Source organism: Mobula hypostoma, chromosome 28, assembly GCF_963921235.1.
Source record: "Mobula hypostoma chromosome 28, sMobHyp1.1, whole genome shotgun sequence".
NCBI lineage: Eukaryota > Metazoa > Chordata > Chondrichthyes > Myliobatiformes > Myliobatidae > Mobula > Mobula hypostoma.
The window spans coordinates 12274813-12301603 of record NC_086124.1 but is presented as its reverse complement, the minus strand read 5'-3'; the positions used below and the strand labels follow the sequence as shown (position 1 = coordinate 12301603).

At 38.4% G+C, this 26791-nt stretch overlaps 1 protein-coding gene across 9 annotated transcripts in view; it reads left to right on the top strand.

The window, feature by feature from the left end:
• epb41a (erythrocyte membrane protein band 4.1a) overlaps positions 1 to 26791 on the top strand; it is a 162601-nt gene that overhangs the window by 119842 nt on the left and 15968 nt on the right. For all 9 annotated transcript variants that reach the window (XM_063035512.1, XM_063035515.1, XM_063035516.1 and 6 more), the window contains one exon: positions 1619 to 1798. In XM_063035512.1, coding sequence (XP_062891582.1) covers positions 1619 to 1798 — 180 coding nt within the window. The remainder of the gene's footprint in view (positions 1 to 1618; positions 1799 to 26791) is intronic.

Below are 26791 nucleotides of genomic sequence, written 5' to 3'. Positions count from 1 at the left end.
CCGCTGCGTTTAGGGCAGCTCCATCTCTGACGGTGTTCAGGGCTTCCTTCATTATGTCAGTAGCTTTTTCTCAGTTTTCACGACTGTTAGTCATGAAAGTCCTGGGCGGAGACTCAGGAATACCATCGCGCTCAGATGTAGAAGGGTTCTTCATCGCTGTTTTCATAACAATTTTGTTTTGTCAGTTAGGGTTGTTAGCCCTGAGCTGAACCCCTAAACCTGGAGGACCGGTGGACCATTCTTAGTCTGGCCTCTACCCTTTGACCTTTTTGGCGTGGGTGACCCTACCAAGAGCCAAAGCATAAAGCCCTGACTTCAGCCAACATAGCTCTCTAGGTCACTGAGGCACGCAAGCCTCCAAACCACGACAGGGTCGTGGTCCTTTTGGAAGAGGTTTGTGGATACATTAAGGAAATTTGACAAGTGGGTCAAGTGCAGGAAACTTGCTCTGAGGTTAAGAAAGAGTCAGCATTTTCTTATTAAGTAGTGGAGAAACCCTGAGAGGCTGAATGGCCCAATTCCACTTCAGCTTCTTGCTTTCTCATACCCGTAAATAAGCTGCAAAATTTACATAAGGTCCAGTAAAGTGATACATACCATTCAAAGGATCATTCTTTCTTTAAATTTTTGGATATATCAAGTAAATTTAATGCTTATTCTTCTTCGCTGTCCGTTTAAGTTGGAATGTACTACTTTTACCACTTCCTATCCATAAGCTTATAAATAGAACAAAGATTTTGTTGCTTCTGGCCTTGTGTGTGTTCCATTTCATCTGTGCCTGTGTTCAAATATTGTGGTAAGTTAATAGGCAGCTGGGGGGGAAAAAAAAAATAGGATTTGTGGTGATGCTGCTAATGACCAAACAATATAGTTTGGAAGTTTGTTTCTTTCCGGTTTCCATATTGATTCATTGATTTTCAGAGTGTTCACTACTGAGCAGTGTACTTGAAGACTATGATGTTGTACAGAGGTATTCACTAAAATGGTCAGTCAAATCTATTTTTGTTTGTTTCTTGGCGAGGCGGGAGGGAGAGAATTAAAATTCCTTAGTGTCTCCCCTAAGCTGGGCCAATATTCTGTCTGCCACCCCTACTGCAAAGTCCTTCGATTGGTCAAGGATAAATTTGAGATCGGTTGGAATGCCCCAGCGCAAACAGGTAGCTGATCAACAGTCACTCTTCAACTCCATCCATGAAGAATGAACAGCCAGAAAAGGTACTGGAGCAGGGTTTCCCAACCCTTTTTAATGCCACAGAGCCTTACCATTAACCAAGGGGTCCACGGACCTCGGTTGGGATCCCCTGTACTAGAGGGTTGTCACAAGACTTGATTCCTGAATTGACCTCCATGAGAAGAAGGAAAGAAATAGTTAAAAATAGAATGCTTTCTTTTTGCTCTTCACTAAAATTCTTTACTAACTTTAAATAGCAAAGCTAATTATACAAATATATTTTATAACAAGATATATTTGAATAAAATATCTGCTATTTTTGCTTGCTTTCTCTCAAAAATGCCAGATTAATTTATGGTCCCTTTTAAATGAAACAGCCCATTCCTTTAACTTGGAAAAAACTAATGTGGAATTGAAAATGTGTTTCTCCTTAATTGTTTGAAATAGGATCTAGACAAAACCCAGGATGAAATAATGAAACATCATGCTAGTATCAGTGAACTGAAGAGGAACTTTATGGAGTCTGTACCTGAACCACGCCCCAGTGAATGGGATAAACGGCTTTCGGCACACTCACCTTTTAGGACCTTGAATGTCAACGGGCAAGTTCCAGCTGGTGCAGAAGAAGTAAGTAGATTTTTTTAACTTCCAAGAAAAAATAGATTTCTCGTAAGAATATATCAAGAAAAAGATGCATAAAAAGTTATCATCTGATCTTTCGGGGTAATGGGATTAGAACAATATGTAATAGAGGCAACAGTAGGCTAATCAGATCCTCAGGTACTTTCTGCTCTTCAATACGATCTTGGTAGATCCAGTCTTGGATTTATTACATTTTTCCACTCTTTCCCCCAACTCCTGACTCTCTTGTAATTTTAACGTCAGACTCCCATCTGGAATGGCACTATGTGGCTCAAATCTAAGAGAAGAAGTTCCTTTTTAACCTCAAATGAAACTTTTTGCCCCCTGATTTTAGATGCCTTGTTAAGAGGAAGTACACCCCCCCCACCCAGCATCCACCCTCTCAGCTGCTCTCAGAATCACTTTTAATTAAATCATCTCTCATTATTCTGAAGCATTTTTCACCTTACTACACAGCACATTTTTGCCAGCAGTTCGTAAGGCAAATGATCTACATTCCCGTAACTGAGGAACCAAATATGAGGTGGACTGAACCTGAAGAGAGGAAAACTTCGAGTTGGAAATTGAAATCATTTGTAAAAATTTTACAGCAGCACCTAGAAGTTCTTATCTAAAGTAGCTCTTACCATAACAATTAATCCAGCAGAAGACTTAATCAATTGAATTGACTTCGCAGTATTTCCTACATCCTTCATATACATGAGTAAAACTTCTTGTGTTACGTCTCCGTCTAAATTTGCAATGTGCAATTTATAGTAATTTATAATAAATAGTATGTACAACAGGACAGTCAATAAAACGTAGAAATACAATTGTAATTTACTCGACCAATTTAATGATTATGAATGTATGATTCAAACATTTACAGGCAATTCCACTCTCTCCCCCCCCCCCCGCCACATATTATATCTTTTCGGGTAATGGAAAATCACCCTTATTGAATTCAGAAATCACTACCTAAAAATCTGAGAAGAAATAAATGGAATTTATGTGGGGTGGGGGGAGTGCAGTAATGTTTTCCAACTCTCATTTTTTTCTTGCCACAAGCACTGTTGACTTGTGATATATACGGTTTTCTAGGAATCCATCAATCACCCCACTCCAAACACAAACACATACACACTCCCATAATGTGAAGATCACCTGTATCACCCAAAGGTCTTTCAGTGGCACGTGCACTGAACTGAATTCTTGTTTGACACACACTCAGTGGCCACTTTATTAAGTACCTCCCTGTACCTAGTAAAGTGGCCACTGAGCCTATGCTCGTGGTCTTCTGCTGCGGCAGTCCATCCACTTCAAGGTTCAATGTGTTGTGTTCAGAGATCCTGTTGTTAACACGCGGTTATTCGAGTTACTGTTGCCTTCCTGTCAGCTTGAACCAGTCTGGCCATTCTCCTCTGACCTCTGTCATAACAAGGCATTTTTACCCACAAAAATGGTGCTCCGGATATTTTTTTTGTTTTTCACACCTCCGGAGCACAGGTTCCCAACCCTGGACCAATGCCATTAAGCAAGGGGTCCATGGGCCCCAGTGCTCCAGAGTCTGTTGTGTGTGAAAATCCCAGGAGATCAGCAGTTTCTGAGATGCTCAAATCACCCCGTCTGACTAGATATTTGCATTAACAAGCAGATGTACCACTGTGCCTAATAAAGTGGCCACTGACTGTATTTCCGGGCCACTTCAAAGTTTGAATCCCAAGAAATAAGGTTCAGCTCTTGTAAAGTGCAAGCGAGTCATTTTACAATGCACTTCTTGGATTTTGTGTTTTAACCTCTTGATTAAGAGACAGTACAGTAGTAAATGGGCATATTAAGTCATTTCAGATAAGTCTGAGATATTAAACTGGAGGTTGATTAGAGCTGAGAGGTCCACTGTAGAAAGAGTGGATGATATTAAAAATGCTTCTGTAGTGATGACCCTGGCATCATCTTGTTCAAATTTAACCATTTGAGGATTTTCTTTTGTTTGGTTTTGGAATATTCTTACTTTTGCTTTACGAGTTTGATAAATACTTGTCATTGCTCCAGAACAGCCTAGTCATTGGATTGGATAGTCTTTTGTTTTAGCACTGTGTGATCCAGAGCCAGAGCATAGCATGTCAGTGATCATTTCCAAGTAAAATTCTTTCAATCGCAAAATCAAAATGCTCACATCCAACATTTTCCCAGCATTATACTTGTTCTAATGTGCAGCACATTTCACAGCTTAAAACATAAAATGGAGGTCGCAGGTACAGGAAACAATTGTCATTAAATTAGTCACAAGGAAAAGAATTGAACACAATACACTGCATTCTTCATTTATTTTCTATGTGCATGGATTGCTCTGCTGACAACAGGACACTTCACAAGGCAACTTCAAAACTTGCTGGAAACAGCTCATACACAGTCCAAGATGTTTGTCTGTGACTGCATAAAGAGCTCGCTGAGAAAGGGTAACTAATGAGAAAATGGTGCACTTAAGTCGATGACTGTACAGAGTACTGGTGAGGCTGTACCTGGAGTACTGTGTGCAGTTCTGGTCTCCTTACTTGAAGGATGTACTGGCTTTCTAGGCAGTGCAGAGGATGTTCATCAGGTTGATTCCAGAGATGAGGGGGTTAGACTATGAGGAGAGATTTAGTCACCTGGGACTGTACTCACTGGAATTCAGAAGAACAAGAGGAGATCTTATAGAAACATTATGAAAGGGATAGATAAGATAGAGGCAGGAAAGTTGTTTCCACTGAACTAGGGGACATAGCCTCAGGATTCGGGGGGGAGTAGATTTAGTATGGAGATGAGGAGGAACTGCTTTTCCCAGAGGGTGGTGAATCTGTGGAATTCTCTGCCCAATGAAACAGTGGAGGCTACCTAAGTATATATATTTAATACAAGATTGGATAGATTTTTGCATAGTAGGGGAATTAAGGGTTATGGGGAAAAGGCAGGTAGGTGGAGATGAGTCCATGGCCAGATCAGCCATGATCTTATTGAATGGTGGAGCAGGCTCGATAGACCAGATGGCCGACTCCTGCTCCTATTTCTTATGTTCTTGTGTACCATGCTCTGAGCAACACAAGGGTCCGATTAGATGTGGGAGAGGAGGCATGGAAATGCACAATTATGAAATCTTTGTCTTCCATGCAGCCTGCTCTTGGTAGCTCTCTGCTGCTTTTTGCCTGGCTGCCTTGGAAATTGTGCCTCTAAGGCTGGTCATCTGAGAGTTGCACAGAGATGTGTTAACATATGCTATCCATGTATGTCACATTTGAGTGTATTCTGAAGTGGAAACTATGCCAGTTGCCACTTGCCATTAAGACATTTTGCATTCCTTTTATGGGAGTTAATTTGTCACAAGCACTTCATACAATGGTGTTCCATTACAAATACATTTGTAGAATTGTTTCCTTTTAATTTTTTGAATCCCTAATCACAAAAATGGTTCAAACATTAGGTTGGTTAGAAATTTCTACAACTTAACCTCGTCATGCTCAATGGCTGGAAGGAACTTGGGTAAAGGGAATTAAATGAAGGAGATTGCACACCTACCAATAATAGAATGAGCGACTTTGAAGAAAATGGAGCAGCAAGGCTTTGGTGTTCTGTTTTGAACAGAATTTTGTGGTGATTTTGAATAGCGATCAAAATTTAAGGGAAGATAGCTGACGTAATGTCACTGAATGGTAGGTCACCAAGATATTGGGTTTTGATTGGAAATGAGTCAAAGGCGTGAAAGATATGTGCTGGGGTAATTTTGATAGGTAAATGTATTTAATTAGGATCTATCCAGTGATAGACTTCTATGAAAATTGGAGGTTACAGAGCTTTGTTTAGGTAATGCTGTCATGCTATCAATAAAATTTCGTTAACAGCAACCAAATCTCTTCTCAGAAATTGGTTTTTGAGTGAAAACTCATGATAAAAATGAGCAATAACAGTATTGTTAATTGGTATGGTTTTTTGGTAATATATTCCATTAGCACAATGTCTAAAGATATCTACAACCATTGTAAGCTGAGGTAGAAATTTCATAATCTAAGTTTGTTTCAAAATTCATGCCAAAGTAACTCGGTGCAACTAATAGCTTTCTGATTTAACATCATTAACCATATGATGTGGGCGGCAAGTAGAGACACAGCTTCACCTCCAGTATGGTAATGGCCTACCCATTGTTCTTGACCCTTGGTTCTGGACTCCACGACCACAGGGAAAAAGGTGCCCTGTTGAGCCCTGTAAGAATATTAATTTTCGGTGGAAGTTTCAATGGATTTTGAATAGGAGAGCGAGATTACACAATAATCCAGCTGCAGTTTCATTAGGTTCCCATGTTAGTGCAGAAAGACTTCTTTAATCCTATCCTCAAATCCTCTAATAAGAAAGGATTGTACATCAATTGCTGTTTTAATTGCTTGATGAACCTACAAGTTAGATTTTGGGAACACTTGTACAGGAATGCCTGAGTGCATTTTGAATGTCAATATTTCCTTATAATGTCACCATTTTTGGCTTAATAAACTAAAGGAGGTGACATAGCATTTTTCCACATTACATTCAGTCTGCCATATTCTCACCCACACTCTCAGTTTGTCTATGATCCTTTTGGAATCTCTATTCCTGCCTACTTGCAATTTCCACTTAAATCTGCGTCATCAAGTTTGGAAATAAAGCATATGCTACTTGCAGCAATGCTCTGCTAACCTCTAAGGGACAATTTATTTCCATTATTTCCCTCCTGCCTGTTAATCAATTCTCATTCAATGTGAGTGTATCATTCCTTAATTCATATGCACTAATCTTGTGGATAAACCTTCTCTGTGGGACCGTAAAAGCCTTTCGAAAATCTATGTATGTTGCATTCCCATACTATTTAACCAGTCATTTCCTTAAATTAGTCAAACACCATTTTCCGTTCTTAAATCCATAGTCTTCCCACCACTATTAGACTTCCTCAATCACAAACAAGAGAAAATCTGCAGGTACTGGAAATCCAAGCAGCACACACACAATGCTGTAGGAACTAAGCAGGCCAGGCAGCATCTATGAAAAAGAGTACAATCAACGTTTTACAGTCTTCATTTTAAATTTCAGCTCTTTTCCTAACTTCTGACATTTAGGCTAGCAGCTCAATATATCCCAGTTTTCTCCCTTAATTAACAAATGCCTTTGCTGCCTCCAATCTGCAGAGTCTTTTGAATTTTGAAAGATGACATCAAATGCATCCAACAGCTCTCTAGCTCTGCCTTTTAAAACAATGTAATATAGATCATTCTTGGAACTGATTGCTTTTTATGTTCACCAACTTCTCTAGTAAGCCAGCCAGTGGCATATTGGCATCAGCACCAAACTTGGAGGCAGTGGTCTCGAGTTGAATCCGGCTGGCTCCTTGCACGCTTCTCCTCCATGCTTGGTTGAGCGTCGAGCTAGCAACTCGGCCTCATAAAAAACAGTCAAATTCCATGGGAGCGGCAAAAATGCTGCACAATGTGCGAAGAGGAACAACAACAACTTCTCCAGTACTTTTTTAATAATGCTAGTTCTTTCATCAGTTCATCCATTTTCTAATCTTTCTGGCATCTTTTTAGCATTTGTTTAATACCTCCAGTATTATAAATTCTCGTTTCTAGCTTTTCCCTGTGGCCTTTTCCCTTTTGCCTACGTATTGAAGCTTTGGCTCTCAATTTAACCATTTCTCAAATAGCTACTCTCATGTATTATGTTTCCCTGCAAATTTCCTGGTCAACCTTTTTTTTTTAAGTTTTAAAATACCACCAAGCTTTAGGCTTCCCGCTATTTTTGTCAACTATGCAAGCCTTACTGTGATTTAATCCTATCTTTTTGGTTACAGATTGTTCCTGTTGGGGTTTTGTCTCTTGAAGGAATATATTGTTCTGCCAAATGATGTACTATTTCTTTAAATGCTAGCCACTGCCCATGTACCTCCACCTGTTTAAAGTAACTTCCCAGATGACCACAGTCCTTGCTGTTTAGATGTATAACTCTAGTTTTGGGATTTTGTTTTGAACCAGGTGCTTGATAAAGTATGCCATTTCTTTGCTGCTGGGGCAGAAGTGTATATGGTCATTGTATCTTGTAGTATCTAAAACTAATAACTTTATCCACGTACAGGCCATGGTGATATCAGGTTTACATTCTGAAAAGAAGCCAGAGGTAAAGTTGGTTACAATTGTGCTGTGAATGCTGAAATTTTATTTGCTCAAACAGATATCATCAGTGCCCAGTTCTATTTTAGTTGCTAGATGACGAACATTAAGTTTTTCTATTCTTGCAGTTCCAAAGACTAACTGTGAAGACTTCTAATGCTAAGCTTTATGAATGCCTATTTAACAGTGCATGGCTGGCTAAAGGTTGCATGAAGAAATGATCACACATTTTCAAAAAAAGCTACCAAAGTGCAAGTGAGCCCTGTTCTGTTTTTTAATATTTTGCATTTTATTCTTTTTTTTCCTTTCCTCCTTGTTTCTAAAAAAAATATATCATTTTTGCTTTCATTTTCTTTTCAATTTTGAAGTTCAAATTTAAAAATCCCCCTAGGAAGATCCCTGAAACCCAAATCTTCACCACATTTTTTTGATCCTTTTTCTTCCTTTGCCATTTTGTTCCCTTTTCTCTTCGAACACATTTTTTTAAAAATTTCATACTTACTTTCCCATCTTGCATCTGTTCATTTCTTTTTCTCTTGGTCTTCTGTCATGAAAGCAGACAAAGAAAATGCCTCTGTTAGTACAGGAAGAAGATGAGATAAAAGGAAAGCAGGAAATGGCAGAGATTTCACTTGCACAAGAAAGCAAAGAAGAAAATTCTCAAAGAGTTTCCATTCAGATGCCTGATGACAAACCTAAAACCAAACCTTGTCACCTCTATTCTATTGCAATACAACAGCCTCGCATTCCTTTTATAATGTCACTCCTAATAATTTCTGTATTAACCATTTGGTGGCTTATCTTTATATGAGCACACATGGTGCTTTAGCTAAAACCTTTTAAAGCCTGTTCTTTTTGGAGCTGTACTTTTGAATTCAACATTCTACTGATAAGTTCCTCCCTTTTTAAACAAGATACCTGTCCAAGTTGTATTTCCTGTCTGTCGTTTACAAAATTGTTTGCTGATTGCTTTCCTTTCTGCTATGTCACATTCATTGAGATCCTTGGAATGATTTCCTCCTTTGTTAAGATGGCTATCTGTGTTTGTGCTGTGGGGTGCCGTATCACTTCTAGAAAACTTCAATACAGTATTAATGAAAATTGTAACTTTTGGATTTAAATTACGTTATCAGAACTTCACATTCCATACTTCATAAGTCCCATTTTTGAAGAGCATTTACTGCTGTCTCTAAAGTTGAAGGATTTGAAAGTTAGCACTGTAAGTTTATATAAAGTTTATGGTATTTAAGAAATACTTATGCCAAAATATTAATTCCTTTCAGTATGTACATATTGTATGTATTTCTTTATGCTGGTTTTTAAACTGAGTGTTTAATTTACTGGTGCTATGCTGTAAATCAATGATTGTGTATATTAATTGTCAATAGCCGGGTCTAGTATTCAGGATTGAGCAAAAAGATACTTCCTTCAGCTTCTGTTGATTAAGAACAGGTGAACAGTCGAAGTATTCAAAATCCCTTTGAAGATTTGTTGCATTTTGATATATTACTGCATCAGTATTTGCCACATTAATATTTCAAGACTCTACAGTTTCCATGTAGAAATAATAAGAGCATTAAGATGTGTACTAAAGTGAAACAGTTATTTTTAAAATATGCAGGAGTTTGCACTTATTGTGAGTTGATATACAGGTATCTTGGCTGTCGTGTCTCTGATCCCCATGCAAGCATTCCCAACAAGTATCAAGTTCAAACTCTGCCTTTTGTTCTTTCCACCACCCTTCCATTGCTATCTATGGCCTGCCTTATTTTCCGCTATTAGAGAGGCGACATGCGGGACCTGTGAGCATATCTCAATACCTTGAGCTTCATGTCAGAAAGTATTATCATAAACAGACCCCCGCTGTGCAAGGCCTATGTAAGTTGCCTCTTGAAAGGCAGAAGAATTTCTAGGCTATGAAGTTATATCCGTCGGCAAATATGAAGCAATGACGCATGCACTGTAAAAGATGTAGGTTAAACTTAATTTGATTTTTTTTCAAATTAGCTCATTGTGAGAAATGGTTTGCCTCAGGAATTGAGGGCTTTGCTTACATTTATTTGAACGATTTAGCTCTGGTATAAGGATGGGTGGCAGCAGAGTTTGCTGTTATCAAGGTCAGGCACATAGCAAATTCTGAGGAAGATATCAGGAGACTAATCTGCCAAACTTGCCAGAGTTTTTGGGGAAAATGGCAATAAAAATGTGAACTCATTTGATGGCGAAGGACAGTGAAATCACTATCAATGAAGAAATAAAGTTGTTAAGAATCTGGACAGAAGCTGCACAAAAATAGCAAATAGAATTATGTTCAATACATTGGCAAGAGAATTTTCTATAAATTGAAAAATGTAGTTTTAGGGACATTAGTTGAGCATCAATTCTGTTCATGTGTGCTTTTGGAAACCTTATTAAGATTAATGTATTAGGATCATGATCTATGACAGTTCAGTAAAATCATACCAAGAGATTGCAGTTTTGGAGGAGAAAGCTTAAAAAATTGTTCTGTTTTCATTTGAAGAAATGAGGTTAAAATGAGATTTCAAAATTTTACAGAGCTATATTATTTCTCTGATATCAAGCGAACAGAGATTCAGGATTAATGCCGGAAGGTTATTAAAATGTTGAATGCTTTCCTGGATTTGTGCTTTGAAAAAAAAATATTTCTCTGTGAAATAAACACAGGAAAGAAAATGTAGAAGGATTTTGAGAAGAGAAGCAAATATAAGTAATATATACTTGAGGACTTTGGAGCTGTACAGGCCAAGAAAACCATCTTATCTGATAGATTTCCCACTGTAAATCCTAGCATTTAGTTAAAACCTGACAGTTCCTCTCATGAGCGGTACATGAGTGAAATTCCAGAAGGGCTGTAACATGCAAAGGCTTATTCCAGAAGTATTTAGCCATTAAAATAAATGCCAAATGGTCCGTCTCGGTTTATATGAAGTCTGTTCAGCTCTTACAGAATGCCAAGTCTACTGTTTTTTTTAAAGTTTATTGATTCTTCACGGATCTGTGCATAACTGGCAAGGCCGGCAGTTATTGTCCATCTCTGAATGACCTTGAGAAGGTGTAATGAGTCGTTATTCTGATGAACATTTGTCTAGGGAGTTCCACTATTTGCTTTCAGTGACAATGCTCAGTTATCCTTACTGGTGATAGAGGTCACATATTTGGAAGGTGCTGTTTCTGTAGAGTAGTGGCTTTTGTAGATGATGCACTTTATAGCTACTATGCATGAGTAATGGAGGGCACAACCTCTGGTGTGGTAGAATCGCAAGCAAGAAAATCTGCAGATGCTGGAAATCCAGCGCAACACACACCAAACGCTGAAGGAACTCAGCAGGGATAAACAGTCGATGTTTTTGGCTGAGACCCTTCAAGATTTGTGATGAAGGGTCTCGGCCTGAAACGTTGACTATTTACTCTTTTCCATAAATGCTGCCTGACCTGCTGAGTTCCTCCATTGTTTGTCTGTGCTAGACTGGTGTGGTATTAGACTTACTATAACATTTCTTCCAATAAGACCATAAGACATAGAAGCAGAATTAGGCCATTCGGTCCATCAAGCCTGCTCCCCAATTGTATCATGGCTGATTTATTATCCCTTTCAACCCCATTCTCCTGCCTTCTGCCTGTAAGCTTTAACGCCCTGACTAATCAAGAATCTATCAACCTCACTTTAAATATACCCAATACTTGGCCTCCACACCCATCAGTGGTAATGAAATTCATACATTCACCATCCTCTGACTAAAGAAATTCCTCATGATCTCGGGTCCAAGAATATCTCACTATAGGAAACATCCTCTCCAAATCCACTATACTTGGGCCTTTCAGTATTCGATAGATTTCAATGAGATCCCCTCTCATTCTTCTAAACTCCAATAACTACAGTCCCAAAGCCATCAGATGCTCCTCAGATGATAACCCCTTCATTCCTGTGATCATCTCTTGAACCTCCTCTGAACTCTCTAAGGTCAGCATGTGTTTCCTTAGATAAGGGGCCCAAAGCTGCTCAAAAAACTCCAATGCCTCATAAAACCTCAGCATTCTTGCTTTTGTATTCTAGTCCTCTGAAAGTGAATGCTAACATTACTTTAACCTTCCTACCACCAACTCAACCTGCAAGTTAAGTTTTGGGGAGCACTGTGCATAGACTCCCAAGTCCTCTGATTACTGAACTTTCTCCCCGCTTAGAAAATAGTTTACAGCTTTATGCCCTCTACCAAAGTGCATGACCATAAAGTTCCCGACACTGTATTCCATCTGCTACCACTTTGCCCATTCTCCTAATCTGTCTAAGTCCTTCTGCAGACGCCCTGTTTCCTCAACACAACCTGTCCTTCCACCTATTTCTGTATCATCTACGAACTTGGCAACAAAGCCTTCAATTCCATCATCCAGGTCATTAATATAAAATGTGAAAAATAGCAGACCCAGCACCGATTCCTGCTCAACACCACTCGACATCAGCAGCCAACTTGGAAAAGACCCTTTTATTCCCACTCTTTCCTTTCTGCCAGTCTGCCAATCTTCTATTCATGGTAGTATCTTTCTAGTACAACATAGACTCTTATGTTGTTTAGCATTCTTATCTGTGGCACCTTGACAAAGGCCTTCTTAAAATCCATGTAAACAACGTCCATTGACTCTCTTTTGTCTCCCCTTCCTGTTATTTCTTCAAAGAATTCCAACAGATTTGTCTGGCAAGATTTCCCCTGAAGGAAACCATGCTGACTTCAGCCTATTTTATCAAGTGCCTCCATGTTCCCCAAAGACTCGAACATTTTACCATCCACTGAAGTCAGACTAACTGGCCTATAATTTCCTGTCTTTTGCTTCCCTCCCTCCTCAAAGAGGGGACCGATATTTGCAATTTTCCAGTTCTCCAGAACCAGTCCAAAATCTAGTAGTTCTTGAATGATCATCGTATGCCACCATAATCTCTTCAGCTACCTCTTTCAAAACCCTGGTGTGTAGTCCATCTGGTCCAAGTGACACATCTACCTTCTGACTTTTGAACTTCCTAAGCACCACCACATTAGTAATAGCAACTATACTCACTTCTACCCTTGACACAGTCAAATTTCTAGCATACTGCTGCTGTCTTGCATAGTGAAGACTGACGAAAAGTACTTATTTAATTCAGCCACCATTTCTTTGTTTCCTGTAATTACCTCTCCAGCGATCTGATATCCTCTCTTGCCTTTCTTTTACCCTTTGTATATTTTGGAACCCTCTTTTATATTATTAACTGATTACCTTTATAGAGTAATATTTCATCTTTTAACTCCTTATTTTTTTTATAGTTGTCTTCTGTTGGCTTTTAAAATCTTCCCAATCCTCCAGCTGCCCACTAATTTTTACTATATTATATGCCCCCTCTTTTGCTTTTATGCTGTCTTTGACTTCTTTAATCAGGTAGGGTTGCCCCATCATCCCTCTAGAATGCTGCTTCTTTGGGATAAATGTATCCTTTGCCTTGCAGATTGCTCCCAGAAGCTCCAGCCATTGCTGCGCTGCCATCATCCCTGCTGGTGTCCCCATCCAAACAACTTTGGCCAGTTCCTCTCCCATGCCTCTGTAAATTCCCTTTACTCCACTGTAATACTGATACATCGTATTTTGGCTTCTCCTTCTCAAGCTGCAAGTGAATTCTGTCATACTATGATCACTGCCTCCCAAAGTTTACTTTACCCTAAACTCCAGTTTGAACCAGCTGAACCTAGTTTGGCCGGAACTTAGTTGGATCTTCGTTCTGGTGTTATAACATTATGGATTAACAAAAGTAAGCACCAGTCTTCAAGAAATAAATTTAATGTGACACTCTGATCCTGTCCCATTGAAGCAACTTGGGAGAAGACAATAGATGAATCTTCCTGCTATTAGCATGTTGATAAATCTGTATCCCTGCCACTCAATACACAGTTTAGGGCAGGTCTGGTTTTCTTTTGGTTGCTTGTATATTCATGGAGCCATCCCTCAACACTGTAACTAAAGAGGTATATTTTGGATGGTGGTTGTTCATCGTGAAAGATGATGATAGGAAACCTGTGCAGGAGAGTTTTTAAAGTGGAAAAAGTATTGCACTGGAGCAGTTCCACTCTTTTGACCTCCGAAGCCCGGAACTGGTTTGAACCGGCCGAAGTAAAACCTGTACACTATTTCAATAAAATATGCATTCAGTGTAAAATATAAGGCAAGAAAATATAAAATAAAGAAAATCATAACATGTACATAAGGCAGGAAATGATCTGTGGTAGTGGTAATATTCCATGAGTTGTTGTTGTAGTGAAGCAATAATCGTTCCCAGTTGTGTAGTGGTTGGCACAACACTCGATAGTATTGGTATCCCAGGTTCAATCCCACTGCTGCCTGTAAGGAGTTGGTACGTTCTCCCCGTGACCAGTGGGTTTCCTCCGGTGGTCCAAAGATGTACTGGTTGGCGGGTTAATTGGTCATTGTAAAGTGCCCTGTGATTAGGCTAGGGTTAAATCAGGTTGCTGGGCAGCATGGCTCAAAGGGCCTGGAAGGGCCTACTCCATGCTGTATCTAAATAAATAAATATTTCCCTGCCCCTAACCTTTCAACTGAAGTCACAGATGCAGTTCTTCTAAAACACCTGCAAGTAGATAAAATGTAAAAGTACTATTTTTCTCCTCAGCAACTATAAATTGTAAATGTTATGGTGCTTGATTTTGGAAGTATGATCTACAAGATAGTGGTTTAGGATTTGTTACTTGAAACTGAAGGGCTGCCATTAATGTAGCTTGCTTAAATAACGTGAAAAAGGGTACGATTTTGAGGTATCTTTGTCTTTATATTTTTCTCTGGAGCATCAGAGACAGAGGGGAAATTTATAAAATTGACAAGCATTGATAGGGTAGACAGTCAGAATCCTTTCCCAAGGTAGAAATGTCTAATACTCGAGGATATGTATTTTAAGCTGAAAAGGAAGAAGTTTTTTTAAATAAAGTGGTAGGTGCCTGGATCAAGCTGCCCGAAATGGTGGAAATAAATATGAAAGTGACACACACAAAATGCTGGAGGAACTCGGCAGGTCAGGCAGCATCTATGAAAATGAATAAATAATCGATGTTACACGCTGACACCCTCATCAGATATGATGGTAGCATTTGAGAGACTTTTGGGTAGACACGTGAATATGCAGTTATGGATCATGTGCAAACAAAAGAGATTTAGTTTAACTTGCCATCGTGTTTGGCATGTGTTACAGGCTGAAGAGTCTATTCCTGAGCTGTGCTGCTTTAAGTTCTGTGTGTAACTTGCCAGAGGTTACAAATGCCATCTAGCATTTAAACAAATTGCTTGTAAGTAACTTGTTAGACTGAATAAGGAAGATTAAGGGAGCTAGGGCTTTACTCTTTGGGGAGAAGGAGGATGAGAGGAGACATGATAGAGGTGTACAAGATAATAAGAGGAATAGATACAGTGGATAGCCAGCGCCTCTTCCCCAGGCCACCACTGCTCAATACAAGAGGACATGGCTTTAAGGTAAGGGGTGGAAAGTTCAAGGGGGATATTAGAGGAAGGTTTTTTACTCAGAGTGGTTGGTGCGTGGAATGCACTGCCTGAGTCAGTGGTGGAGGCAGATACACTAGTGAAGTTTAAGAGACTACTAGACAGGTATATGGAGGAATCTAAGGTGGGGGCTTATATGGGAGGCAGGGTTTGAGGGTCGGCACAACATTGTGGGCCGAAGGGCCTGTACTGTGCTGTACTATTCTATGTTCTATGAATAAGTTGTCAGTAAAGTTTTTTTAAAAAAGAGAGCTGCTGTATTAACTGAGCAGGTCAGGCAGCATCTGTGGAGGGAGAACCCCCTTTGGACTGAATGAATGGAGGGGCTATGGCCAATGTAAAGAGGTGAAGGGGAAGAGTGTGGCACGAGCAGGCAAGCTACACTGAGGAGGGGTAGGTTGTCGGGGGAGGAGGGAAGGGCAGACATGGTGAATAAGCTGCAGGTTGTAAGAATGAAATGGAGATTCGAGCTAACTAAGTGAGGGATGGTGGGCTGATGGGAAGCGGGGGGAGGTATAGGGGCCCCAGTGGGAGGATTATGTGGCATATGCTTCAGTTTCAGGTAACCTGCTCCCCCTCTGTCCCTTCTACTCTCCCGATTGACACAGGTCGACCCACACGCCCCTTCTTTACAAACAGCCTCCCCGATCACCCAGTTTCTTTCCTTCTTGTTCCTGTTCTGTCGGCCTTTGCACAGTTAAATGACAGTTGTTGAATGTGATGGGAGTAGTCAGTTTAAATGGTTCGGCATGGACTAGATGGGCCAAAAGGCCTGTTTCAGTGCTGTACATTTCTATGACTATGAAATGTCGACTGAAATCTGAATGTTCCTGCACAGCTTTTCAAGAATCAGTGTGTAAATAAATGTACATGTTATAAAAGGCCGGAAAATATTAGTGCACTGAGATGGGGGAGGAGTTGATTTGTGGAGTGCAGTATATTTGGAGGCAATAAGTGTGAAACTTAAATGTTATTTTGGAAAAAAAAGTAGCATTAAAATGGAAATTAATTTAAAAGTTAAGTACAATCTAAAAGATATTAAAACTAATTTATTTTTATACATTTACCTTGAAATCTATCTGATTAGCACCAATTGTTTGTGTTCTCTTATGGAGTTGTACTTTCTCAAAGTTTGAGGGAAGTTCTGAGTCCAGCTGACAACATTGTAAGATGATCAGTGCCAGTAGGACGTTAAATTCTCAAAACCTTTAATGTTACCATCATTGCAAAATAGTTTGATGTTTTTTAAAGTTCTATTTTGTATCACTTTAATTATATTTTTGCTTAGTTTTTGAAATAGATTGATAAATACAAAGCAATTGGAAATTGTACCTTTTGGCGATGATCTAGATGTACGGTTAAATTCAATATTTCCGGTGAGCAACTTTCCAGAATATTATCAAATTGATTTGGAACAAATTAGCAGTACACTTCATCTCTCAGAACAAGTGCAACATATAATTAACTCTTACAGTAGAACTTTGTATATTCCTGAATTTCTCTTGTACATGTGTAAGGAAAATAAATACCTTGTGAAAACTTGACGCGCAGACTTGTTTTATTTTGAACTGTGCTGGTAGATCATCGTGTTTGAAGCTTTTCTGATTTGTTGTATATTAACCATCCTGCAGCATTACTGAAGTTTATGAAAAATAAATGTATTTACTCATTGTGTGGTTCAAATTATCAAAACCTTCAGAAAATCTATTTACAAAATAGATCTGTAAATCTATTTACAAAGATTTATAGCTACTATACATTAAATTTTACTTATTAAGAAGGGCATGATAAGATTGGAGTTGACTTTTTACTGCCTATTGGAAGCTAAGTTCACAGTATACTTTTCAGTGTAGTACAAATTCAAATTTAGTTACAATTAAAATATATAGAGTGCAATTTAAGGTACATATATTGTATTGGTTCTTGGTTTAAGAAAACTCAGCTTGGGATCTGGACTGGATATAAATTGTGAAGTTGGAGTATAAAAGTTATTCTTTTGTTATTTTGTTTACTATTCCATTGTGTATTTGTTATACTAGTTTGGTACCTTTGTCTGGTGGCTATGCAGTAGGTTCTTGGACAATCTTGCACATTCACTAAGCTGGTTGCATTTGGTTCATTCAAACAATGTGTTTTTAAACTGAAGGTGTCTTGTGTTGTTTGCCTTAAAGAGAAGGAATGCCCATTGTATTAAAGTATTGACACTTCCCTTATGGAGTGCAGGGGGAAGGAAGAAAGGGGTTCTCTTCAGGTTCAGGTACCTGGAGATGGTCCAAATATACTGAGGAAATTGTCGGTGCATAGAAAACCCAGTAAATTCAGTGGCTTTGAATTGGCTTCTTGAACACAAACTAAATTAACAAAGCAACATAAAACTGGTAATAGCTGCAGTACAGACAACAGTACAATGTTTGAATGTGCAAGAGGAGTGTTATGTGCATTTTGGCCTATTATTTCACTGTCTTATTGTAACTTGATTTCATATTTATGGTTCAGCATGAAGTGATTTTTTGAAATTGAAAGCAACATTGTGGAAAATAAGTATTAGTATATTGAAAGACAGTGGTTTCTATCAAATGAGATTGAGACTTTTATTTAAAATGGCATGCTAAACAGTATTTAAAATGGCTTGTTCATTCCCAAGTTACAATTTTATTGAAAATAATTGCTTCTTCCACTGGCTTATCTTCTTTGGAGCAGTAAGTTAACTTGAATTTTCAAAGCTTTATAAAGAAGAACTGTTTTAATACCAGGTATCAGAATCAAATTACAAGCCATCCCTGGGTAATAAACAGGTTCTGTTTTTATCGACGTCCTTAAGCTGATTTTGTCTGCAGGCTGGAAAATACACAAAGTTGCTCTCTATGATAACTATACCTTCATGTTATGACAAAGGATGGCATCAGAAGTGTGTATTCTGATAAGAAAGCGCAATTAATGTAAGTGGAGAGAGCACATTGAAACAAGTATTTATATGTAAGCCAGATATTTAAATTTTAACAATAAATTTATAATATTTAAATGGAACAAATTTAATTTATTTTGCCATTCATAGAAACAAGTGTATGTATGTAGGTCAGATATTTATATTTAACAATATAATGGAAGTTGTTTGTGTGTAGGGGTGTCCATAAGTTGGATTTTAATAACTTGGGAGTAGCCTGGAGTTTTGAACATTCTCTTGTGTTACTAATATCAAGCCAACTTTTTGATGGCCATTTTAATTCAATAGAAATTCATTGTCACAGACATGAACATTAGGTCTGCAAAATTCTACTGTACTATAAACTGTTAGATCATTGATGATTTGATAATTTTGAAGTTGGGTGAAATGTGCCAGTAAAGGACTGTAACACATTAAGCATTAAGTATACATATGGGTGCATGGTTTTAAAACTTTTCCCATAACAGAATCCTCCTGATAGTTAAAAGAATACACACGTGATCTAGATAATGTTCAAAAGGTTCTTCTGTTAAATATTATTGTGCATAAAATATAAAATTTTGATCTGCTATCCAATATAGAACCTATATTTCTACTTCAAAACTGTAAATTTAAACTATGCATGACATTTCTTAATACACAATTCCTAAAAATTGTTTGGGAAGTAAGATTTATCCCTGCTCCCTATTAAAATCATTTTTAAAAACTTGCGATTTCATGCGTAAGCTTCAAAGTTTAGCTCTGTTCATTTTGAAACTTCCCTTGTGCCTGAAAGTTTTTTTCAATACATCAGTAATTGTTTGGAAGTTAAATTGAATTTAGTTCCCTGGTCCCCTAATCTCGTAAGACCATAAGATATTGGAGCAGAATTAGCCTATTTGGCCCATCGAGTCCGCTCTGCCATTTCATCATCCATTTTCCTTTCAGCCCATCTCCTGTCTTCTCCTCATAACCCTTCATGCCCTGACTAATCAAGAGTCTATCAACCTCTGCCCTAAATACACCCAGTGACTTGGACTCCACAGCCACCTGTGCTAACAAATTCCACAGAACCTCATGTGATCACTGTCCACGAATTCAGACTCTCTCTCATGGAATTATGCCCACTGTTATGAAATACAGCTTTTGTGTACTACACCAAATAATGGGAATAACTTGAAGATTTGTGTATGGGTTTGATTATCTTCTTCCAGACTATGGACCAGATCTATAATTAAGCTTGAGTATCATTGTTCAGCATGTAACACATTCTTACTATATATTCTAAAATCTCATAATTATGGAATTGATGAGGTAGAAATTTGTTGTCTTCACTTGTGATTTTAGTAATGTGTGCAGTGTTCTCCACTTGAGAAATTGGTGGCCAGTAGCATTTCAGAACCACAGTGTACGTTTATACCACACTTGAATGTTTTATAGCTTCAGTTTGTGGAGCCTGTATTTTATAGTATTAATGATAATTTAGACCATGTTTGTGAAATGCTTTTTAATAACTAAAATCTGAAGGAAGAGAAGCAAGTAGTTTGTGTTAGCTAAGAGATGTCCAAGTTGTGTTAATGTGAATGGGGTCTTGATGACTGGTCTTATTTTTATTGTGGGTATGTGCAAAAGGGGGGAACAAACTGTTGTTGTCTGTATGCTTTCTAACTAAACACTTCAGTCACTTCTACGCTGTACGTTCACAATGTTGAATACCCAACAGTTGAAACTACAGTTGTCACTGGTGAGTGCTCCTTGGTACTTTATGCAGTGCAGTTTTCTGTTTTAGTTTAATGGCTTTTAGCTGGCATATTTGCTTATTTATATCTGGTACAGCCAATTATTTGTGTTTGCTTGGAATGGAGATGATGAACGATATCCTTGTCTTGACCTACTTGGGCAGCTCTTCAAATTCTATAAATATTTGTAAACTTATGGAGAACTATTATGAGAGAGTTTTCTTTGGCACTGTGAATTTATATGCAAGGGTACTAAAATGGTGGAATTTTTAACAATAGTTGATATTGTTCAGTCTTTTTTAAATTTGGGCATTGACAATATGCTACTGGTACAATTTACAGTAATTGCAGCCTGGAACAGTTGCAGGGGTTCCCAACCTCGATTAATGGCATAAAAATGGTTGGGATCCCCTGTATTTGGAGAATCAGGTTCTGGATCGAATAACCTGAGCAGAAGGTCCTGCGACTTTCTTTCCATCAAAAGAATTAAGTGGACCTAGCATTTGCCATTGCGTTTACTTTGGGAAAAACCCGCAGTCTACGTAGGTCAAGTAAGAACCTCCACTTTGCGCCAGTACAATTTGTTTTCATTTTCTACTGAATCTGAACAAAATTGCAGTTATGTCATGTGGCACTATCATTTGTTTATTTTCTGCTGGCCAAATAGCTGATGCATATACATGTTAATCTTGTCTGAGGCCTTACTTTAATTATTTGATCTATGGAGAACTTCAAATTGGCACTTTCTAAGAGGCGCTAAAATACTTAGGGAAAATGCTGGGTGTCCATCTAGTTTATGAAGCATTAGTAATAGCCATATTGCTCTTTAATAATACTCTTGGAAGAATTTACTCTAAACTTTACCCGTTTACAGCAAAAGCAATTTATCAGAATTCTGAGAATGGTATATCAGTTTCTTTTCCAGGCCAAAAGAAATCAATATCATTGTTCTTGATCATTTGGATGTGAGATTTTGTACAATTCCTCCAAGTACTATTTCTTTCCAATGTATCTGATCTCCAGCATGATAAGGAAATGTGAAATTGATTTAGTTGCTATAAATAATGCACATTTTTTTAAAAAAATAGGAAATATAAATATCAAAAGATTTACAAGTTGTTTTACTGTATGTAGTGTAGTGAAGTATAAAATTCAAGGCTTTTTTATTGTTGAAATCTCATCATTATATTTGAGATTTAAAAAAATAATGTGAACAAGTTAAATTTCTGTAAGATGTGTGAAGCCTTTACGCTGGAACAGTGAATTTGAAACAGGTATAAATGCTCATCTGACACTTGGTTCTATAATTGGGCATTTTCCATATTACTGTAGTCTTAAATACTGCTTGTTGAATGTACTCAGTATTAGAGAATCGGTGACTAATCTTATGCCATTATAAAGTAATTTTGATAAACAAAGCTGTTACATATTTGTCTTTGGAGTCTAGAATAATCTAACTATTTATTCAAGGCAGATCATCCTTGGCTCATATTTTTATAAATATGTTTGAAACCAATTTAAGATCAAAAAACCACTGTATCTTAATATAAACTTTTACCTAATATTTAACTACTATTATGATCAATTCCTCCCTGCGCCTCATTTGGCAAAAACCTTCCCATTTCTTTAGCATATGTCTGTTTTACAAAGCCAGGTTGCTAGCTGGATGCTCAGTTCAGCACGGGTGGAACTTGTGCAAGGAGCTGGCTGGTTTCGGACTCGTCCCGAAGTCCGATACCACTACACCACCGGCACTGACAACTATTGTGGTCAGATACCCTGTTAATTAAATATCATCATAGTCAATGTCTATCTTATTTTATAGATTAAGTTTAAGATCTCTAGATGTTTGTTTTTGTCTGGCTCCTCACCATCATATCAGGATCTCAGTTAAATATCTTTAAACTTCCTCCGAACATCTGTAGTTATAATTTCAATAGCTATCCTAGATTGCTGTGTTTTTTCTTTCCAGTCTTTATTTATTAATTCGAGGCTTGTATTATTTAGAAAAATAACTTAGTAAATATCAGTATTTCATATTTTACTGCCTACAGCAGTGTGATAAATGAAATCAAGACATGTTCACCTTCCTGGCTTTCCCCAAAATAAATCTGATGGGCACCCAAGTATTTTAAACCCCATTAACATGTACGCTTGCCCATTTTAACCTAACTATGCAGTGTACATTCCTTTCTGCAGCAGGTTTGTAATGTCTTCACGTTTCAGTGCATGCTGCTTGTTATTGAAATGCACCTTAAAGCTGCAATATCCCTTTGTCGGTAAACGTTCCACTTGAGACCTGCTGATTTAGAAATGGGAATCCATTAGTTCAACAATTTTTAGATAAATGAAGCCTTTTTAAGTCTGGACAGATTCAGATAAGGGATACTGAAGCTTTAAGAAAAATGACAGGTTTATTCATCTTTTTTTATTCCTTAAAGCAGAAGTTGTATTTTAGAGAAGAGTTAGATTGAAGTGCTTCTAGGTAGCATATCTTAACTGTCTATTAATAAGTTTAAAGTTTCATAATTCAAAATTACGACTTTAATTTGAGTCACAGTTTAAGCCCGAGAGAAAACATATTAGCAGAATACCATTCAGATTCTATGGGCATTATGCAAGATAAGTTTTTCACTGTTGACAGTAATAAACCAATTTGCAAATTCCCTTATTGCATGAAGCAACTGTGCCTTGCAAATATAGGAAAAGGATTGAAATGCACGCCTTGTTTAACTTTTGCTATCATTGTAGCCCTTAAATTCAATCTTTTCTGGTACCTAACTGACCTTATTGCGTTTTCTTCTTTTTCCTCTCTCTCTTCTTCTCTACTCCTTCCTACTTATTGCCTAGAAATTAATAGAAGGCCTACACGGATATTTGCGTGCCAGTGAAAAGCCAACACTCTTCCAGGCAACCTACTTCTTTTATGCAACACCGGAGAAGGCCCTCCGTGAAAGACAGCCACAGACTCCAAATAAAACTGCTTTGTCTAACTCTGTTTCACATGCTCAGGTGCTATGCTTTATTCTCTCTTCGCCACTTGCTCAGCAATTATTCAAGAAGAGGTTTTTAAGGTGCATGCTTTCACTCACTCAAGTTCTCCACATGACCAGCTTTTAAATAAGATATTTTCATTCTCATCACACTGTTTGTTTATCTTTTAAACAATGAAAAACATCTTAAAATAAAAACATCAGAACAACTTCATCCCCCCACCCCTGCTTGCTTCATCAAAAGCAATACGAAGTGATATGCAAGACATCCTACTAAATACCTGAATGATCAAATGCATGTACCATTAACCATAAGATTTTTTCCCCCAACATTGTTCATCAGCTTGTAGCATTAAGTTGCTGAATGACTATAAATTTTTAAAAGAAAGCAACAAATTTTACACTGCAGTACAGTATGTGCAACCTCTTTCTCTTATGGGCATTTGAAAAAAGAGCCATCCTTCCGGTGGAAGAGCAACACCTTCTATTGCATCTGGGTAGCCTCCAACCTGATGGCATGAATATCGATTTCTCCTTCTGATATTAAAAAAAATTCCATCCCTCTCTGCTCTTCCTCTATTTTCTCACTCTGGCTTTTACCTCTTCTCACCTGCCTGTCACATCCCCCTGGGTTCCCTCCTCCTTCCCTTTCTCCTATGGTCCACTCTCCTCTCTAATCAGATTACTTTCTCTCCAGCCATTTATCTTTTCCACTCACCTGGCTTCACCTATCACCTGATAGCTTATCTTCCTCCCCCTCTCCCCTCCCACCTTTTTATTCTGGCATCTTCCCCCTTCCTGAGTCGTGAAGATGGGTCTCAGCCTGATACGTTGATTATCTGTTTATTTCCATAGACACTGCCTGACCTGCTGAGTTCCTCCTGCATTGTCTGTGTGTTGCTTTGAATTTCCAGCATCTTCAAACTTTCTCATGTTTGCATTTTAATCAGCATTGATTCTTTTGATATTTATTACAAACTCAATGCTACTTTCACATTATCACCTTCATTATAATCTGTACATTAAATCCTCACATGTGATAGCAGTGGATTCTGAGAACTTATGAAAATAGGGGAGAGCGGGAAGAGGACGAGCCTTCCCCAGTATGCTTATGAATAGTTTGTTTGATTGTGATACTAACATACAGGTTGAGTACCCCTTATCCAAAATGCTTGGGGCTGGAAGTGATTCAGATTTCAGATTTTGGATATATAATGAAATAGTTTGGGATCACTATATTTTCTGACTCTGAATTTATGTGCCACCAGGTATGCATTCTTTGTCTTACACTTGCTCATCACACATATGTCGCAGGTTCAAAAGTCTCAGAGGGCAGTTGCTATTACTAAGGAGAAGGTGCTTGGGAGGCTGTAAAGGCTGAAGGTAGATAAGTCACCTGGACTAGATGGTGTATACCCAGGGTTCTGAAAGAGGTGGCTGAATAGATTGTGGAGGCATTAGTAAAATGATTTTTCAAGAATCATCAGAGGACTTGAAAATTGAAATGGCACTTCACCTTTCAAGAAGGGATGGAGGCAGAAGAAAGGAAATTGTAGGCCAGTTAGCCCGACATGAGTGGTTGGGAAGGTGTTGGAGCTAGTTGTTAAGAATGAAGTTTCAGGTACTTGGAGGAATGTGGTAAAATAGGCCAAAGTCGGCATGGTTCCCTTACTTGCCTGACAAATCCATTGGAATTCTTTGAGGAAATAACAGGCGGAATAGACAAGGGAGAATCGATGGATGTTGTGAACTTGGATTTTCAGAGGTGCTGCACATGACGCTGCTAAACATGATAAGAGCCCATGGTATAACAGGAAAGATGCTAGCATGGATCGAAGATTGGCAGACTGGCAGAAGGTAAAGAATGGGAACAAAGGGAGCCTTTTCTGATTGACTGCCGGTGACTAGTGGTGATCCACAGGGACAGGTGTTGGGACTGCTTCTTACAATGTATGTCAGTGATTTGGATGACAGAGTTGATGGCTTTGTGGCCAAGTTTACAGATGATACGAAGGTCGGTGGAGGGGCAGGTAGTGTGGAGGAAGTGGGGAGGCTGCAGAAGGACTTAAACAGATTAAGAGAATGGGAAAAGAAGTAGCAGATGGAATACAGTGTTGTGAAGTGTATGGCCATGCACTTTGGTAGAAGGAACAGAAGCATAGACTGTTTCCTACACAGGGAGAAAATTCAAAGATCTGAGGTGCAAATAGACTTGGGAGTCCTCGTGCAGGATTCCCTAAAGGTTATCTTGCAGGTTAAGTTGGTGGTGAGGAATGTAAATGTGATTCGGCATTAATTTAGAGGGGACAAGAATATTTAAAACAAGCATGTAATGCTGAGACTTTTTAAGGCACTGGTGAGGCCTCACTCGGAGAACTGTGTGCATTTTTAAGAAAGGATATGCTGACATTGGAGAGGGTTCAGAGGAGGTTCACAAAATGATTCCAGGATTGAAAGGCTTATCATATGAGGAGCATTTGATGGCTCTGGGCCTGTACTCACTGGAATTGAGAAGAATGAGGGGATTCTCATTGAAATCTCTCGAATGTTGAAAGGCCTCGATAGATTGGACGTGGAGAGGACACTTCCTATGGTGGGGAGTCTAGGACCAGGGGGCACAACCTCAGAATAAAGGGACGTGCATTTAGAACAGAAATGAGGAACTGCTTTAGCCAGAAGGTGGTAATCTGTGGAATTTGTTGCCACAGGCGACTGTGAAGGCCATGTCATTGGGTGTATTGAAGGCAGAGGTTGATATGTTCTTGATTAGTCAGAGCATGAAGGGATACAGGGAGAAGGCAGGAAAATGGATCAGCCATGATGAAATAGTGTAGCAGACACAATGGGTTGAATGGGCTAATTCTGATCCTACGTCTTATGATGTTACTGATACAGACATTGAGCATGTTTGATTTTCATCAGCAGTCATCTTGGCAAAGCCATCAATTAATTTCTCTGCTGCTTCATGATCAGCAGACACTTTATCATCACAAGTCTTTAAAAAAAATTAATTCCGTCCCTTTTCTTAAATTTCTGCAACCAGCCTGTAGAATACTCACGATTACTTCCAATTTTCAGAACGATGTGTTGGATCCTTGTTTCATGTCAGCATATCGTTAAGTGGCATATGCTCACTCCAGCATAGACGGATCCACTCTTTGAATACGTGATCAAGATCATTTTTCACTTTATGCTGTGCTTTTCTGTTCATTAACTTCTGTTCATTCCATATGTGAAGTCACTTCTAAGAACTGTCTGTGATGCGCAAAGACCTGCGCATCACTTGGGAACCTTTCCAGCACCTTGTGGAATTTTCCATTTGTGACATCATGTCAGTGCTTTAAAAAAAAAGCCAGGTTTTGGAGATTTTCAGATTTTGGCATTTTGGATAAGGGGTACTCAACCTGTACTAGGTTTAAGGTTGGTGAAGAAACTATGCTGTTATTACAGGAGGTATTTTTCCAATTAACATTGTCTGTAACGAGCATCAAAGATTGGCCAAGTGATTTTAAAACCTCAAATTAGACAGCAAATTTTATCAGAACCAAGTGATTATCCATAAAAATGTGAAACATAGAGTTGCATAGAATGTATCCTGGTTATAAATTCTAGGTGAAGTTGCTGATGTC